We start from the raw sequence: 17664 nt of genomic DNA on the forward strand, positions 1-17664 counted from the left end.
CTGTATGATCACACCGGCCGAGTGTATTGTATTGTACAATGAATGTGTTTATATTATACAGTATGACCAGTTTTTTAGTTTCTATCTTCAATCAATAGCGCTACATATTTTGTTTTCTTTTAAAACAGAAAAGAGGACCACAAAAAAGTAAAAACCACCATCTGCACCCCAGAAAACACTAAATTCTAAATTCAGAACAAAGACATTCAAGAAAGAGCATACTACAACACTTGTATACAAAAGATTAAATCTGACTTCACAATATATGAGCATATTACACAACAAAACAAAATGTGACAGTGTAAAGGTCGATATTCCTTTAGAAGGGAAACCAAACAAACACAGATCTCACCTAGACATGACTTGGTACACCAGTTTTTCGACATATAGTATTGATTAAGACAAATGACGAAGACCTGGCACGTTTCTCATTAGAAAACAGAACAGAGACACAGACCTCAGAACAGACAGTCAACGCAGAATGTAGAGACCATTTTTTTTTAGGAAGGAACACAGGCCTTTGGACCTGCAAACAGAAACTGGCAACACCAGACAAACGCAAATGAGAAGATTTAGATGAGGATGTAGGAGTAGAGGAAGTAGGAAGACACAAGAGAAACAACAATCTAAAGTAGAAACCACGGGTATCTTCAATCTCAGCACGGTTATACTAAAGGATGAACATATTACATTGTTAAACAAAGGATTAAAATTTGCAACAACAAATAAGCTGAACAAATTTGAGACGTATCTAGACCTACATAGATTCACACGGAAATTAGCCTTTGCTAAATACTATAACAAAGGACCAACAACATGCACAGAACCCAACACTACCAATGAAAAATGTAAACCTTCAAACCTAAAACCCACTTCAAACTTTTACCAACATCATATGGGACAGTGAGAACACTCAAAACGAGGATAACTGAACACATGAGAAATGTGAAAAAAGGATTAGACACACAATCTCTCAAGTCATTTTAAAGAAAAACATGGGAACAATCCTGCAGGTATAAAAGTTGTAGGCATTAGTGTTACCCATCTGGAGGAAGGGGGAAAAAGTGGGGGGGAGGGGTATTTTGGCAAACAGATCAACAAAGAAGAGTTAAAATGGATCTATACACTTAAAACCCTAAAACCTTGAATGTGGATAATGAAGTGAGAACAATAATTACTGGCTAGTTAACATTATTGTTAAACCCCTGTCACAACCGAGGGCTGGTGCTCACTACTGGAAGCCTCAGTTGTAGGGGCTGAGGTATACTTAAATGTGAGAGGCCAGATAGGACTACTTGACATGCGTGAACCTGCAGTACCTAAAGCCCGAAGGCGTGACCACGACAACAGAGGATATGTTCAATAGGTTTATAAAATGAACTCAGCTCACAAGTGATAGCGACAGTTAGCAGTATGGTAACAGGACAAGTCACAGCTCTCAGATGCACATATGAAGTCTCTAGGTGTGGTACAATAGAACAGTCTTAAAGGACCTGGAGATGGTGAGTCCTTTACCACACCAATGCACTGAAGAGCTGTGTTAATAATGTTGGAATGCAAACTGTAGCTTGAGAACGAGGAGTTATGTAGGTGATGCTTAGAAGCATATACTGGTGATGCTTGTGAGCGCAGATACAGGAGATGCTTAAGATCGATGGCGGAACACCGATGGTGACTTGGGATCGATGATGGAACACCGATGGTGACTGGAGATCGATGGCGAAACACCGATGGTGGCTGGAGATCGATGGCGGAACACCGATGGTGGCTGGAGATCGATGGCGGAACACCGATGGTGGCTGGAGATCGATGGCGGAACACCGATGGTTACCGGCAGGGCAGAGCACCGCTGGAAGCTGGAAGCCAGTGTCGGGTAACTGCCGGTCACAGGATGCAATGATGAGACACTGCAGAGTCAGGCTGCACCATGGAGAGTGGAACTGGTGTGAATCCCTAGTGGAGTTTGCAGCCAGGAACGACCACAAAAGGAAGAGACTGGTTTCATTAGGATGACAACTGAAGCACTGACAACTTTCCAGCCCAGGAACAGGATATTTATACCAGCTGGGAAGCAGGGATTGGCTGGCAGATTAAGCAGAGTCTAGAGTGCAGCTGCTGGATAATTAGGCAGAAACAAGAGTGCAGCTGATAGGCTGAAAAGTAACGTGATGAAAACAAACATGGCTGTGCCCATGTTTGAACTTGGAGGGAAAGACTGTTTGTAACTTGCCTGTGAGTTTTAACCATGAAGCTGCCAGAATCACAGTGAAGAGACTTTAGACAATGAGATGCAGCGTGCTGCATGCAGACAGTGCAGATGGAATCCAGGCTTGGAACGCTGGGACAGTCTCAAGAGGCATTTGGAAGGTAAATACTGATAAGGAATTACCGGGATCGTGACAACCCCATTTAGACTCAGATCCTTAGAAGATCTTATTTTTCCTGGTGTTTTTGAATTTTTCAATCCACTATATGCCTCACTATCAGTTTGAATATAGGATTAGATTGGTTGGAAATGAGAAAACTATCATGCGTCCATAGAGCTATGGTTCATTATGATTATCATTAGTATTTTTTATTTTATCTTATTATCACTATTTTTCACAGTAACAATCTGAAATAGGAGGTCACATCAACATAGTTATTAATGAGGCATATATACAATAGTCATATGATATTAGATATTCAAAACCCCCCCTCTGTATTTTCCCCATCTTGTTTTTATCCACACCTATTCTCTCTCATCTTCCCTATTATATTACTTGCAATTGATACAGCCCCTGTTAACGAATCTGGGGCATAAATAGCCCTCATTAAAGATGACCACCACAGACTCCCTGACGAAAGGCCCATCATTATAATTCAGCAGAGCTCTGTCAGAGTTTTTCTCAAGGTTTCAAGGACCAACACTACACACCGGCTCTAAGATTAATCAACACTCGAGAGCTGCGACCATGTGACCGCAAGTCCGGAAACCAGAAAGAAGGAACCCGAGCGACAGCCGCAGGACGGACTGTGGAGTAAGGTGGAAGCGGACGCCGGGACACTACTGCTGAGACAGAGGTAAGGCTCTGTAAAAGGGGAGAAACACAGCGGACAGTCCTATATCCAGGAAGGCATTTACTACTCTTCTGGAATTCTTCTGACTACAGATATATAGACATTGAACTATACAACCAATTAGTGAATTAGTGTACATTAGTGAGGTGGGACGCCACGCTCCGGTGCACTAACACATGGACTAACATCCTATTAACATTATTGATTTTTTTCTTTCTTATTTCCATCCTTGTCATGATGTTTTATGTGCAATTTACTTGATTCAATTTAGGTGACATCTCTCATGGTGACTGAACAAGTATACTTCTAGTATAAATAACTTTTGTGATAACATTAAATATCATTCAATCATACCACTTCCTTAGCAACTTTTTTTTTCAGGTGCAATTGCAAAAACCCCCAATTTGATATTTATGTGATTTCATCTACGGAATTTACATTATTGGATATTAAAAGAAACCTTGATGTGCTTCACTATACCTTTGATAGTGAAAGTGAGGTACGCCATCTCATAAAGAAAACTGACCTTGTGATTAAAGGAACTTCCATTTTTATCAGATATAATGGAGAATTAGTAATACACTTTCAATATTGGAATTAATGACATTATTCCTTTGTTTTATATTTTTCATGTACCGCAAAAAATACCACTCTACTAATAGAATATGGAAAAAAAACACAAAAAAAAGCTCCAGGATTAAACTTGTCCTTCTAGATAAGTAAATTTACTCCACTGGTCTCCATTTTTTGCCCACTTTTTCCTTTTAAGCATCAGCTTTTCCGTTGAAGCATTTTTTCATTTACTTAACTACCTTCTTCAGAGTTATTTGGACCTTTTTGGGATAGGTCCACTAGTGAAGAGGCAGCTACGTCTTCTAGTGAAGTGCCTATCTCCCTTCTCTCCTTTCTAGTTTAACATCTGGGTCTATTCAATGGTAATACCTTTTCCACCCGGCAGTCTTGTTAACATCCATTAAAGTAGTGTGTTAATGGGCGTCAACACACAAAATCTATGAAAAGTTCATGGATTTTTTGTTTTAAAAGGGTCACAGCATCCATTAACCTGCTAGTTATCAGTGATTTTCTTTTCGACCCACTGAGGCAGGCTTCAGCGCTAATTGGATAGCTTCAGGGGATCAATTATACCCCTTTTACACTCGCATTAAAATCCCGGGATTTTGCACGTGAACGCGCATCATCCCGGGATTTTTGTCAGTGTGAAAGGGTACAGGGACAATTTCCCGGGTCGAGCATCCCGAGATTTCAACCCAGGTCTCGACCAGGGTTGAATTTGGGACCGTCCCGGGAAGCTGGGTAGTGTGAAAGGGCCCGTCCCGAGATTCACTACCCGGGACTGTTAAAAGGCCTCCGATTGGAGCTTTCATGGGCTCAGAAAAGATGTCATCTTTCAGAGCCCTGGGGAGCGTCCTGGATGCGTGTGAGGGAGGCAGCATGGCGACCTGGACAGACCAGGAGGTTAGAGAGTTGCTGAGCATTAGGGGAGAGGAAGAAATAATGAGGCAGATCACAGGCACAGTTAAAGATGCAGTAAATATAAATTTCATTAAATATGCAGTAAATGCATAAAATATATGTGCAGTATACTGCACAGTGTGACAAGCTGCATCATGCTGTCACTGGCTGTATGAAACATCTGCAAAGCAGAAAGAATCATGAGCTCAGGCATACACACTGGTACTCCGTCGGCCATGACTGCAGCAATGGTGTGAGCAGGCACCACCCCTCCCTTTGTTGACTAGTGTGACCTCATCTAGGTGAGCCAGAAAAAGGCCATTTCTAATGACATACTTACATACATATGCATTTGCAGGGATATCCCGGGATCAGGGTAAATGGGGCTGTCCCGGGTCGATCCCAGGTCTTAGTGCAGTGTGAAAGGGGTCAGTCCCAGGAATGCATCCTGGGACGCATCCCGGGAAGCATCCTGGGAGTGACCCGGGTGTGCGAGTGTAAAAGAGGTATAAATTTGCGGTAATCTACCGTGGCCTTAGAGTTAATCCAGAAAAAAAATAAAGTAGACATTTTTCACTCACCTCTTCAATTGATCTGTCCCATCTCTGCGTTATACGCAGTGAGAAAAGGGACATGTGTGACCAGGGGCTTTTCAACAGAGGAGGGGGCCCGTGTGCACCTCCGGGTGAGCCCCCTCCTCTGTACGTGCCGGATTCTACTGCGCACGTGCAGGTCTCAGGAAACATGGCGCCCACCATAATCTGAAGACCAATGTGGCTACTGCACATGCGCGGCAGCCATTTTGGCTGCGATTTCTGCCGCGACCACAGCGCCAGACGATGGACTCCGGAAAGGTAAGTATTAAAATGGGTGCAGTGTGGGCCCCCCCTAGACCCAGGGGCCCATGTGCACCGCACACATTGCACCCATTATAGAAACGCCAATGTGTGTGACAATGGAACAGATCACCGGAAGAGAAGAGGACCATTACACCAGCAGCAGTGGCAAGTATAGTAGAGAGGGGGAGACGGACAACGGGTCCAAAACTACTATTAAAGTAAGTATATTAAGTGGGTTTAATTACAAAAACAAAACAAAAACAGTTTCATTTTCTCTCTTCCCTATCCAAATTCACTGACACATGCATGTGACCATTTAGACAGTTATTAACAGATGGGTCTCTATAACATAGCTGCTTATGTGTCAGGTCTCTGGGTTTGTCTGTCCCCGGCGGGGGCGCTAGTGGGTCAGTGTTGGTGCGATGTACAAAGCGGGGAGGCAATATGAAAGTCCGGTGCATAAGCGCTGATGTTTTTTACACAGGGATCACAGAGTAGATGGTATAGCAGTGAATGACAAACTGAAACCAGGCAATAAAGTAACAGTGATTGGTAATTGAATCCAAAACAACTGAAAAGTCTCTTGCAACAGAAATATATAGTGACTTGATGCTGAATGTGAATGAAATAAACAGAACTCCGGTAAGACTTGAAAAACACACAGTTTCTGTATAACAAAGTCCTTATGGCCACACTAGGCCCAAGCAGGAGACAGTCTCTATGCAATGAGATGATATAACTTGCAGAGATGCACAGATGGTATGCAAATAGCAGTGCACAGGTAGTAATGAATGAAACACCTGAGGAGAGTCTCTTACTGCTTGATGAGCTGGTAACTGGCTGTGGATGAAGTCTGAAGAAAACAGGAGAGCTGAAGTGAGATGAGATGACAGGAGGTAACCACGGGGGATCGCTGGAAACAGGAACACAGGAGTCCGGAGAACAAGGCACACCATATGTGACTCGTTGTCTGAGGCAATGTGAGTGAGCCACGGACTGGGAGTTATACCCATGGCTCTGCAGTGATTGGTCACTTAACTCTGGGTGGAGACACAGTGCTGGATTGCACACCAGGATCAGCTGAGTGCAGGAGTCATGGCAACGACCACACAGGCAGGACGCCGGCACACAGCAGAATGCACACAGGACCAGACTCAGGGGTACTCAGCAATGCGGAAGATGACGCTTGCGGTCCATACACACATGCAGCCGCAACTGGGGCCATGACCTCCGGAGGCCTGCACACCAGCGTGCTGGTAGGTGAGACGTAGCAGAGCGCCGATTCCTGACATTATGTGTGTAAATACATGTTATTTCTTAAAATTGATTGTAGTGACTATATAGTTATTTATGAGTTTTGAAACGAGACATGTGAAAACTGCTTAACATGCACGGATTACTCAAGTAACAAATTGTTCTTTTGAGCTTAAATAAGTAGTGTCCTACTCATGAATGTAATCGTTTCTGATGAAATTGCTTTCTGTGTGTGCAATGATGCAATTAATCAATTCCTGCTTTTCATAAACTCCCACTAACATTGAGACTTCAAACTGCTATCACCACTATGGTGAATACAATCTACAGCATGGAGCCTGGACATATACAAGTGTGCTATCACCACTATGGTGAATACAATCTACAGCATGGAGCCTGGACATATACAAGTGTGCTATCACCACTATGGTGAATACAATCTACAGCATGGAGCCTGGACATATACAAGTGTGCTATCACCACTATGGTGAATACAATCTACAGCATGGAGCCTGGACATATACAAGTGTGCTATCACCACTATGGTGAATACAATCTACAGCATGGAGCCTGGACATATACAAGTGTGCTATCACCACTATGGTGAATACAATCTTCAGCATGGAGCCTGGACATATACAAGTGTGCTATCACCACTATGGTGAATACAATCTACAGCATGGAGCCTGGACATATACAAGTGTGCTATCACCACTATGGTGAATACTATCTTCAGCATGGAGCCTGGACATATACAAGTGTGCTATCACCACTATGGTGAATACAATCTACAGCATGGAGCCTGGACATATACAAGTGTGCTATCACCACTATGGTGAATACTATCTTCAGCATGGAGCCTGGACATATACAAGTGTGCTATCACCACTATGGTGAATACAATCTACAGCATGGAGCCTGGACATATACAAGTGTGCTATCACCACTATGGTGAATACTATCTTCAGCATGGAGCCTGGACATATACAAGTGTGCTATCACCACTATGGTGAATACAATCTACAGCATGGAGCCTGGACATATACAAGTGTGCTATCACCACTATGGTGAATACAATCTACAGCATGGAGCCCGGACATATACAAGTGTGCTATCACCACTATGGTGAACACAATCTACAGCATGGACATATACAAGTGTGCTATCACCACTATGGTGAATACAATCTACAGCATGGAGCCTGGACATATACAAGTGTGCTATCACCACTATGGTGAATACAATCTACAGCATGGAGCCTGGACATATACAAGTGTGCTATCACCACTATGGTGAATACAATCTACAGCATGGAGCCTGGACATCTACAAGTGTGCTATCACCACTATGGTGAACACAATCTACAGCATGGAGCCTGGACATATACAAGTGTGCTATCACCACTATGGTGAATACAATCTACAGCATGGAGCCTGGACATATACAAGTGCATAAACAGCTTGAAAACTGGAGAATCCTATTTAAAAATAGATTGTCGAGAGCTCTCAAATCTATTTCTATTTACCATCTACCTGCAAGAAAATGCGACCAATAGTGTTCCTAATAGTGATTTCTTCCATTTGTATAAACACAATTTTCCTAACATTTATGGAAATCATAAGAGGGACAATTCTTGCCTTAAGGATATTTGTACTAATTAACTCTTGCTTCTGGATTTACAATAAAACACTGGCTCCAGTATAGATTTACAGCAGGGGAATATCAAATAAGAGGGGAAAACGTTATTTACCTGAATATAATATTTAATATATAGATCATAAAGCAGATGGTTTAGATTTATTTATCCATTTTTTTAGTAAATAAACATTTTTAAATATATTTAATGTTTCATATAATTAAATTTTATATACATATTTTGGGGGGTTAGGTCAGCCGGGATCAGTATGACTTGCCGATGGACGGGATGTCTGTTGTCAGTATACAGACTGTGGCATCCCATCCATCAGAATCCCTACAGCCCCCCATTGAGGCCCCTAAGCCCTCACCTTTTCCCTACCCTAACCCTCCCCGCTAGGTGCCTAACCCTTAACCCTAACCCTCCCTTCCCCGCTGCATAAATCTAACCCTCCCACGCTTGATGCCTAACCCTAACCATCCCCTCTTAGTGTCTAAACCTAACCCTGCCCGGTCCCTAACCCTCACGTCCCTGATCCATAATCTCCCTTCTCCTGCCTAAACCTTAACCCCCCCCCCCCCACTTCCCACACCCCCCCGTGGCCGGACGCCAACGCATCCCGCTGTGAGGACGTTCAGGATGCTGGCTGTCGGTAATGTGACGCAGGCATCCCGAGCTGCATTGGTATGTTGACGCCGGCATTGCGTCCTCCCTCAGGATCCCGGTGTCTGTATATTGACGACCGGGATCCCATCCGTCGGGAAGCCAACTGCTTTCTGGTCAGCCAGCACAGATTCTTTTCAGTTTATCTTTATTTCTTTGACTTTATCAGAGCCACAATTACAGCAATTTCCACTCTACCAGCTACAGTCTGGAGCACAACACAGTACAAAAGGAAAAAATGCTGGATTTGTATTGACACGCCCACCGGTGGCTTTGCGTACAAAAACACAGCATCCATTGCAGAACAGTCTAGTAGCCCTATGGTCACGCAGCATAGCCACAGAAAGTAAGATGCTGGAGACATTGCATCTGTATACCTGATCAAAAATTGCAGCCTGAAACATCACCAAAACAATCACAACATGCCTGCATTTTTGCTGCCACTCCCCATTACCTCCCCCAAATGCTCCCCATCACTTTGCTAATAAATTCTCTCTGCGAACTCGATTGTAAGGCCATCATGGCACATGTGCAGCGAGACTTTGATGCATGCACAGAACACAGATGATGGCTCAACTGTGAACATTTTTTCGTTTGTGTATATCTCTGATGCAGACCCTCTGCCTTCATTTGCTTGACCACTGATTAGACTGGATTTAGTGGTCAGAAGACCAGCGCTGGAATGACGACACCTGAATCCAAACAGCCGGAATCCCGAATGTAAGAATGCAGAGGAGGGTTAGGATTAGGCTACAGGGGAAGCATTAGGGTTAGGCACTAGGGGGAGGGTTAGGCTGCGAGAGGGGAAGGCTAGGGTTAGGCTGTGGGAGGGGAAGGTTAGACTGCAGGAATGGAGGATTAGTTTAGTTGCTCGCATCTGTCGGGATTTTGGCAGTCAGGATGCCAGTGTCGGTATTCTGACCGCAGGCATTCAGTGCTCAACCAGATTAGATTTTAGCTATCCCCAATTATTTTAATTAGTAAACTGTATTTCAATTGTCATAGTAAAATTGCATTTTGTGTCGTTTTGTTGTTTGGAAACTATTAATAAAAACATAACTAAGAATGAAATACTGTTTTTATGTTGCAGTTACAGATTTTTTTAAGCAGAATTGATCAGATACTTGTTTTGTACTATTAGAATTGTGTCAGTTTTCCTACCTATACTCTGGGGCGAATCCATATATGGGAAATTCTGGATATAATGTGCTCGATCAGTAGCCATAAGAACATCATACACACGCTGAGACTGGATCACTCCATTTTCTAAAAGAAAAAGTTCATAAATCAGCAAGGTAAACTTAGCACTGCTGCATCACACACCTCATGGTACATACTGTAGCTGTATAAATGTAAAATACACACTTCTTTCTAACATTCACATATGGATTGTACATAGATGGTCTGGAGATTTACTGAGGTATTAGTACTGTTTCTAAGCAGCCAACCAAGGATGCTGCTGAGCCCTGGCACTTAGGCAGCACGCCATTAGCTTTAAGAAAAAGGGATTCTAAAAATATATTTTAGATGCATTTTATACATGGTTGAGTCATTATGACCACCAGCTAATAGCCAGAGTAACCGCTGTGTGCAGCACGGACAGCAGCTAGACTGGCTGAACTGTCCGTTTAGACACACATCTGGTAGCCCCAAGGTTCATTTAGACAGTGAGCTGTTCCACTGTAGCGTGTCAGTCTGCCCTCACGGATCTTCATAGCCGACATTCACCTCTCACATCAATGGCATGTGGTGCGCCGCATTTTTCATGTTGGTTATTCGCAGGGCCGGCTCGAGGCACGATCCATCAGCCGGCCCATCAGACAACTCAAATCAGGCTTCTGTTGGTCAGCTAATCAGAGCTCGCAGACCAGCAGCGGTTGCTCTTGATTGGCTGCCGAACCGCAAACTTTTATTTGCTCACGTACCGGCACTATATTTGATATGGCTGTCACTGGAGACCAGACTGAGGGGCAGGAGAGGTGTGCGCTGAGCTCTCCTCGCCTCAGTGGCAGCAGCAGAACCCGGCGGGGGTGACGGCAGCAGCAGAACCCGGCGGCGGTGACGGCAGCAGAGAAGCCCAGTGGCAGCCAGCAGAGCCTGACGGCGGTGACAGAGCAGCATTACTGGGGGCATATGTGTATCTGGCACTATGGGCCATATGTGTATCTGGCACTGTGAAGGGCATATGTGTATCTGGCACTATACTGGGGGCACATGTGCATCTAACACTATACTGGGGACACATGTGCATCCGACACTATACTGGGGACGTTATGTGCATCTGGCACTATACTGGGGACGTTATGTGCAACTGACACTATACTGGGGACATGATGTGTAAGGAGCACTACTGTGGGCATTGTGTGTAAGGCTGCTAATTGTGTGTGCGCAGAGGGGTGTGATTATATTATATTATTATTCGCAATGGTGCCATTTGTCTAGTCACAACACCCATCACACCAGAATGCGAACAATTCCCAAACTGAGCTGTTTCAGAAATACTGCCATCCTTGGCCCTAAAGCCGATAATCATCCCTTTCTGATAAATCGCCCCTTTTACCCATGACAGCGAGTGATACTGTATGTGTGCAGACGGCCTATAACACACCTTATATAACCTACCAAGCCAGCACATGACAAAAGACGTACGTCATGGGCTACGCACTGCCGACGTCAAATGCAGGAAGTGGTCATAATAATGTGACTCATCCGTGTATTATTAAGTACACTTGCACGGTTTTCTAACTCCAACAACATACATTGACATCTCCTTTTATTATTATTCATTGTGTGTATGTACTAGGGTAATGTGCTTAGTTGTCGAGCAAGGCACAATTAAATAACTAAAAATGTGAACAATACCTGCATACAGTCGCATTTATACTTATCGTTATTCCTGATGTGCATCTTTATCATGTGAAGATGTATTGTAACAAAAAACAAAAACAAACGTACTTCCACCACTGAAAGTGACCATTAAGAAGAAAACATTACATTATAAAAAGGATTTAATTTTTTTGCAAGACCACTGTTATTTTTCATGTTGAAATCAACCTATGTAAATACACTTCAGCAAGGGCCTAATTCACGTTTGTACGCAATCACAGATGTTCACACAAGTGAGTCAAGATGCAGTTGCGATCGCTCTCGCAAGGAGATTTTGGACAGGAATGGACTGCTCGGGGGTGATAATGGGGAGTGGCAGCTAAAAAAAACCAGGCATGTCATGGCGTGTTTATAACATGGAGTGGTCAGCGCGCTCCTTAATAGAAATTGAGAGGGGGGAGAGGAGATAGTAAAGGGATGGGATATAGCTATAGATTTGGGTATGTTGGTCTATTTTCGTGTGGATATAGGTTTATAATAATGATCACTCTAATGGTGGTTTCTAATCATCTACTTTATTAGGATGATACGTGTTCAGATGAATCTTGCAGGCTGCCCTTTTATCAGCAACCTCCTGTTAATAAAATATTGTACCGACAGTTCCTTATCACAAACATTCCTTCACCACTGTCAGGTGTGTCCTGCAGACTACCCTTTGTATGGTATACCTTCCTAGTGGTATACCTGAAAAGGAACCCCAGCTCAGGTAAATGTCGGGTGTACCCTACGGGTCACCTTTACCATAGCTGTGGTGGGTGCCTATGTGCCCTCTGAAGCTGTGTCCTACTTGTATGTTTTGGGGGTATGACTAGTGCGGCGTCCCGCCTGTCAGTCCCCTACCATGTGCAGCGCTGAGGTGTGGGGTCGTAGGCTGTGTGTATCACACTTACCGCCGGGGGCAAGTCTCTGCCTGCCGCCGGTGACCGCGTCTTTTCCTTCCACACCTTCAGAAGCCTTGGTCCTCCTCGTCAGTGTCCTCCGTTCCTTCTGGTCCGTGCACGGCTCCAGCAGCCGCCGGTCTCCTCCGTCCACGGGTCCCGTCTGCAACTTCCTGGTTCCCGCGTCACGTGCGGTATCACGTGAGCGGACTGTCTGTAAGCGAGTGCTGCTGCTTCCCCTTCTCCGGCCGGGGAGGGGGATCTGTAAATGAATGTGGTGTTTCTTTAGCAAGTTTCAACGCGTTTCAGCACGGATGCCATTGTCAAGGATTACATGCCTGATGTCCTACACCCATCATAAACTTTAATGGCTGTGGTGATTGGTCAATCCTAATCGTCCTTAATTACCCTTCTCCAATGTGATTGGAGGATAATCAATACTCATTTGTCAATCATGTCCACTTTAAATGCGTTTTTTTCTTTAGATTGTGCTATATAGCGCAGTTCTCTTGTTTTAATTTGAAGATGATCCTATTCTCATGCAATAAATGGTCCACTTTGCATATTGTGTGATCTTAGTTTATGGGTGTCTAAAGTGATGAATGAGCTCAGCTGCGTGTGCCAACGTTCAGCAGTCTAGTGAGCAGTTTGAGAGTAAAGAGGAGAGTCGGACAAAGTGATAAAAATATGGTTGTTAGTGACCCATGTAAGTTATACATGGTGTCTGTTAAATAATTTTGGTTCACATGAGCCTCTATTGAAATGGATTGTTCTTCACCATAGGAGAGAGGGGGGGGGGGGGGGGGGGGGGGGAGAGAACAGATGGGGAGGGGGTGGGGGTGGAAAAGGGGGGGAAAAGAACATGTTAACATGAATAGGGATAGCAATCCTACCCTATGCCGTGATCTATACGTGTTTAGATTGACTGAGATTCCTGATTAAAGTGTAACGATTATATGAGTCCCCCTTATTTATTCAGATTCCCCAGTTCAACTATAGGTTCTACATTCTCTAGTGTTGATCTAATTAATAAATTACATTGCTCGAAATGTACACATTATGTGTGCATTATGGCCATATCTTAATTTGTATCATGTTTCTATACGCTGCATCTGATTACATAGCTGCGACAATATTGTAATCTATATTGAGTCCTCTTGGTGTGAGGGTCTTCAAATTGAGACCCTCACACGAGAGAACTGAGCTGTATAGCACACTCTAAAGAAAAAAACACATTTAAAGTGGACATGATTGACAAATGAGTATTGATTATCCTCCAATCACATTGGTCAATCCTAATCATCCTTAATTACCCTTCTCCAATCACCACAGCCATTAAAGTTTATAATGGGTGTAGGACATCAGGCATGTAATCCTTGACAAAGGCATCCTTGCTGAAACGCTTTGGGAACTTGCTAAAGAAACACCACATTCATTTACAGATCCCCCTCCCCGGCCGGAGAAGGGGACGCAGCAGCACTCGCTTACAGACAGTCCGCTCACGTGATACCCCACGTGACGCGGGAACCAGGAAGTTGCAGACGGGACCAGTGGACGGAGGAGACCGGCGGCTGCTGGAGCCGTGCACGGACCAGAACGGAGGACACTGACAAGGAGGACCAAGGCTTCTGAAGGTGTGGAAGGAAAAGACGCGGTCACCGGCGGCAGGCAGAGACTTGCCCCCGGCGGTAAGTGTGATACACACAGCCTACGACCCCACACCTCAGCGCTGCACATGGTAGGGGACTGACAGGCGGGACGCCGCACTAGTCATACCCCCAAAACATACAAGTAGGACACAGCTTCAGAGGGCACATAGGCACCCACCACACCTATGGTAAAGGTGACCCGTAGGGTACACCCGACATTTACCTGAGCTGGGGTTCCTTTTCAGGTATACCACTAGGAAGGTATACCGTGCAAAGGGTAGTCTGCAGGACACACCTGACAGTGGTGAAGGAACGTTTGTGATAAGGAACTGTCGGTACAATATTTTATTAACAGGAGGTTGCTGATAAAAGGGCAGCCTGCTAGATTCACCTGAACACGTATCATCCTAATAAAAGTAGATGATTAGAAACCACCATTAGAGTGATCATTATTATAAACCTATACCCACACGAAAATAGACCAACATACCCAAATCTATAGCTATATCCCAACCCTGTACTATCTCCTCTCCCCTCTCTCAATTTCTATTAATGAGCGCGCTGACCACTCCATGTTATAAATTCAAATACAGGAGGTAGGACGCCTCCAGGTTCAGCAGCACTCGTTAGTACTTTCTCCCTTGGTGAGCGCAGCCCCCATCCACCTGAAAAATGTCATGGCGTGCATCTGCCGCCAGCTGTGATCATGCACATAGAGAAACATGGTGCCAGCGTCGCTACCGCCACAGCCAGTCTTTTATGACCATAAGGCAACCCCAGCAGTTCCTTGTTCTTTCGTACAGTCTGTGTATGTGTAGCTCCCCTTGCTAAGATTAGCAGTTCCAAAGCCTAAAAAAATGATTGCGTTCAAACATGAATTAGGCCCAGAAAGTGACATTTGGAAGGTGTAAAGTTTATAAGCAGAGCACAATAAAAAGAAGGTGATAAAGTCAGCAGAACAAATACGTTTTCTTACACAGATCTTGCCTCTGGAAGAAGATGTAATAATTTTGATGCAAGTGAGAAGTATTATATATTTTACTTTTTTTTATTTTTTTGTTACAATTAAATATTGTATGTCTGGTACACACTTCATATCCTCTCCTTTAATTTCCATTACACAAAACTGAGGAATTATCTTCATAGTGGGGGTTATTTGGGTGGGTTATATTGTTTCTATGCATAGTAAAAACACTGGCTGCTTTATTTCTACACTGCAATTTAGATTTCAGTTGAACACACCCCACCCAAATCTAAATCTCTCTGCACGTTACATCTGCCCCACCTGCAGTGCAACATGGTTTTGCCCATTAGTGTGCTTATTTGCTTTGCTAACAAACCTGAATAAGGCCTAAAGAGCTGTAATCCCACAAGGACACAGAACAAAAGGGCCAGAGTCAGAGCTGATTGCTGCTGTGTGTTTTCACACAGTGGGCGATGTGATGTGCGCATGTGTATGCACTTGCGTTGCCAAACTGCGACAAGCTGGTGTAAAAATTTCGATCGCATAGCCATTCGCAAGTTGATTGACAGGAAGAGTCTGTTTGTGGGTGGTAACTGGCTGTTTTCTGTGCATGTCAGGGAAAATAGGATTTTAATTACCTACCGGTAAATCCTTTTCTCGTGTGTGTATATATATATATATATATATATATATATATATATATATATATATATTTCACCGACTCTCCCCCCCTCCCCTTCTACAACCCCTTGGTACCGCACAGGATAGCTAGAGTTGCTTGGAGGGACAGCTCTGTCAGCGTCTGTGTACAGGAACTGCAGGCAGGAAAATGGCTCTGAACGCTGCTGGGTCCGCTCTGAGGAGCAAGGCGGGGGATTCCGTCCCCTGTGAGCGTCTGAGTACGGAGGATTCTGACGCTACCCTGGGGATTCAGTCTCCGGTTAGCGTCTGTGACCAGTTTAGGGTATTAAGACGCTGGCTCAGGACGCCCCTCAAAGAGCCAACACTGTGTGCTGCTGAGCCTTCCCGGAGCGCAGCTGCTCAGAGCTGCGCTCCTACCCTTGTGCCGCCATATCTCGCCTCTTCTGATCTTCTGGCTGTAAGGTGGTGGCGGCATGCTGCCGGGGTGAGCGATCCCCTGTGGCGGGGAATGTTCGATCCCCTCAGGAGCTCAGTGTCCTGTCAGCGGAGATAGTGGCTCAGACCCCGCAGGGCGGACACTACTCCCCCCTCCCCCCCCTTAGTCCCTCGAAGCAGGGAGGCTGTTGCCAGCAGCCTCCCTGTAAAATAATAAACTCTAATATAAACTTTTACTAAAGAAGCTCTGTAGAGCTCCCCTAGCTGTGACCGGCTCCTCCGGGCACATTTTCTAAACTGGGTCTGGTAGGAGGGGCATAGAGGGAGGAGCCAGCCCAAACTCTCAAATACTTAAAGTGCCAATGGCTCCTAGTGGACCCGTCTATACCCTATGATACTAATGTGGACCCCAGCATCCTCTAGGACGTAAGAGAAAAATATGTATCTTGCTGCGAGTCCAAGAAGTTTCCTACGGTAGAGTTTCAACTGGGACGTTTTCTCCTCTTCCTGCAAGCAGGTGTGGATATGGGCCTGAGGTTAGGATCCGTAAAGGTCCAGATTTCGGCCCTATCCATTTTCTTCCAGAAACAGTTGGCTGCCCTCCCTGAGGTTCAGACTTTTTTGAAGGGAGTTCTGCACATCCAACCTCCCTCTGTACCGCCTATGGCGCCCTGGGATCTTAACGTGGTGTTGCAGTTCCTCCAGTCGGACTGGTTTGAGCCTCTGCAGGAGGTTGAGGTCAAGTTTCTCACCTGGAAGGCTGTCACTTTGTTGGCCTTAGCTTCTGCTAGACGTGTGTCGGAGCTGGGGGCTTTGTCATGTAAAAGCCCATACTTGATCTTCCATGAAGACAGAGCTGAGCTTCGGACCTGTCAGCAGTTTCTTCCAAAGGTTGTGTCGGCATTTCAGATCAACCAACCTATTGTGGTGCCAGTTGCGACTGACTCCTCAATTTCATCAAAGTCCTTAGATGTTGTAAGGGCTCTAAAAATCTATGTAAGGAGGACTGCTCGTCACAGAAAATCGGACTCCGTTTGTCCTGTATGATCCCAAGAAAACTGGGTGTCCTGCATCTAAGCAGACGATCTCTCGCTGGATCAGGTTCACTATCCAGCATGCGTATTCTACGGCAGACTTGCCTTGTCCTACGACTGTTAAGGCCCACTCTACTCGTAAGGTGGGTTCTTCCTGGGCGGCTGCCCGAGGTGTCTTGGCCTTGCAACTCTGCCGAGCAGCTTCTTGGTCGGGGTCAAACACGTTCGCAAAGTTCTACAAGTTCGATACT

General features: G+C 44.9%; 1 protein-coding gene across 2 annotated transcripts in view; it reads right to left on the reverse strand.

Annotated features, from left to right (window-relative positions):
- The window catches only part of LOC134980825 (protein-L-isoaspartate(D-aspartate) O-methyltransferase-like), a 337346-nt gene that overhangs the window by 134490 nt on the left and 185192 nt on the right, over positions 1-17664 (reverse strand). For both annotated transcript variants that reach the window (XM_063947799.1, XM_063947800.1), the window contains one exon: positions 10087-10191. In XM_063947799.1, coding sequence (XP_063803869.1) covers positions 10087-10191 — 105 coding nt within the window. The remainder of the gene's footprint in view (positions 1-10086; positions 10192-17664) is intronic.

Source organism: Pseudophryne corroboree, chromosome 12 (assembly GCF_028390025.1).
Source record: "Pseudophryne corroboree isolate aPseCor3 chromosome 12, aPseCor3.hap2, whole genome shotgun sequence".
In the NCBI taxonomy this organism is placed as follows: domain Eukaryota; kingdom Metazoa; phylum Chordata; class Amphibia; order Anura; family Myobatrachidae; genus Pseudophryne; species Pseudophryne corroboree.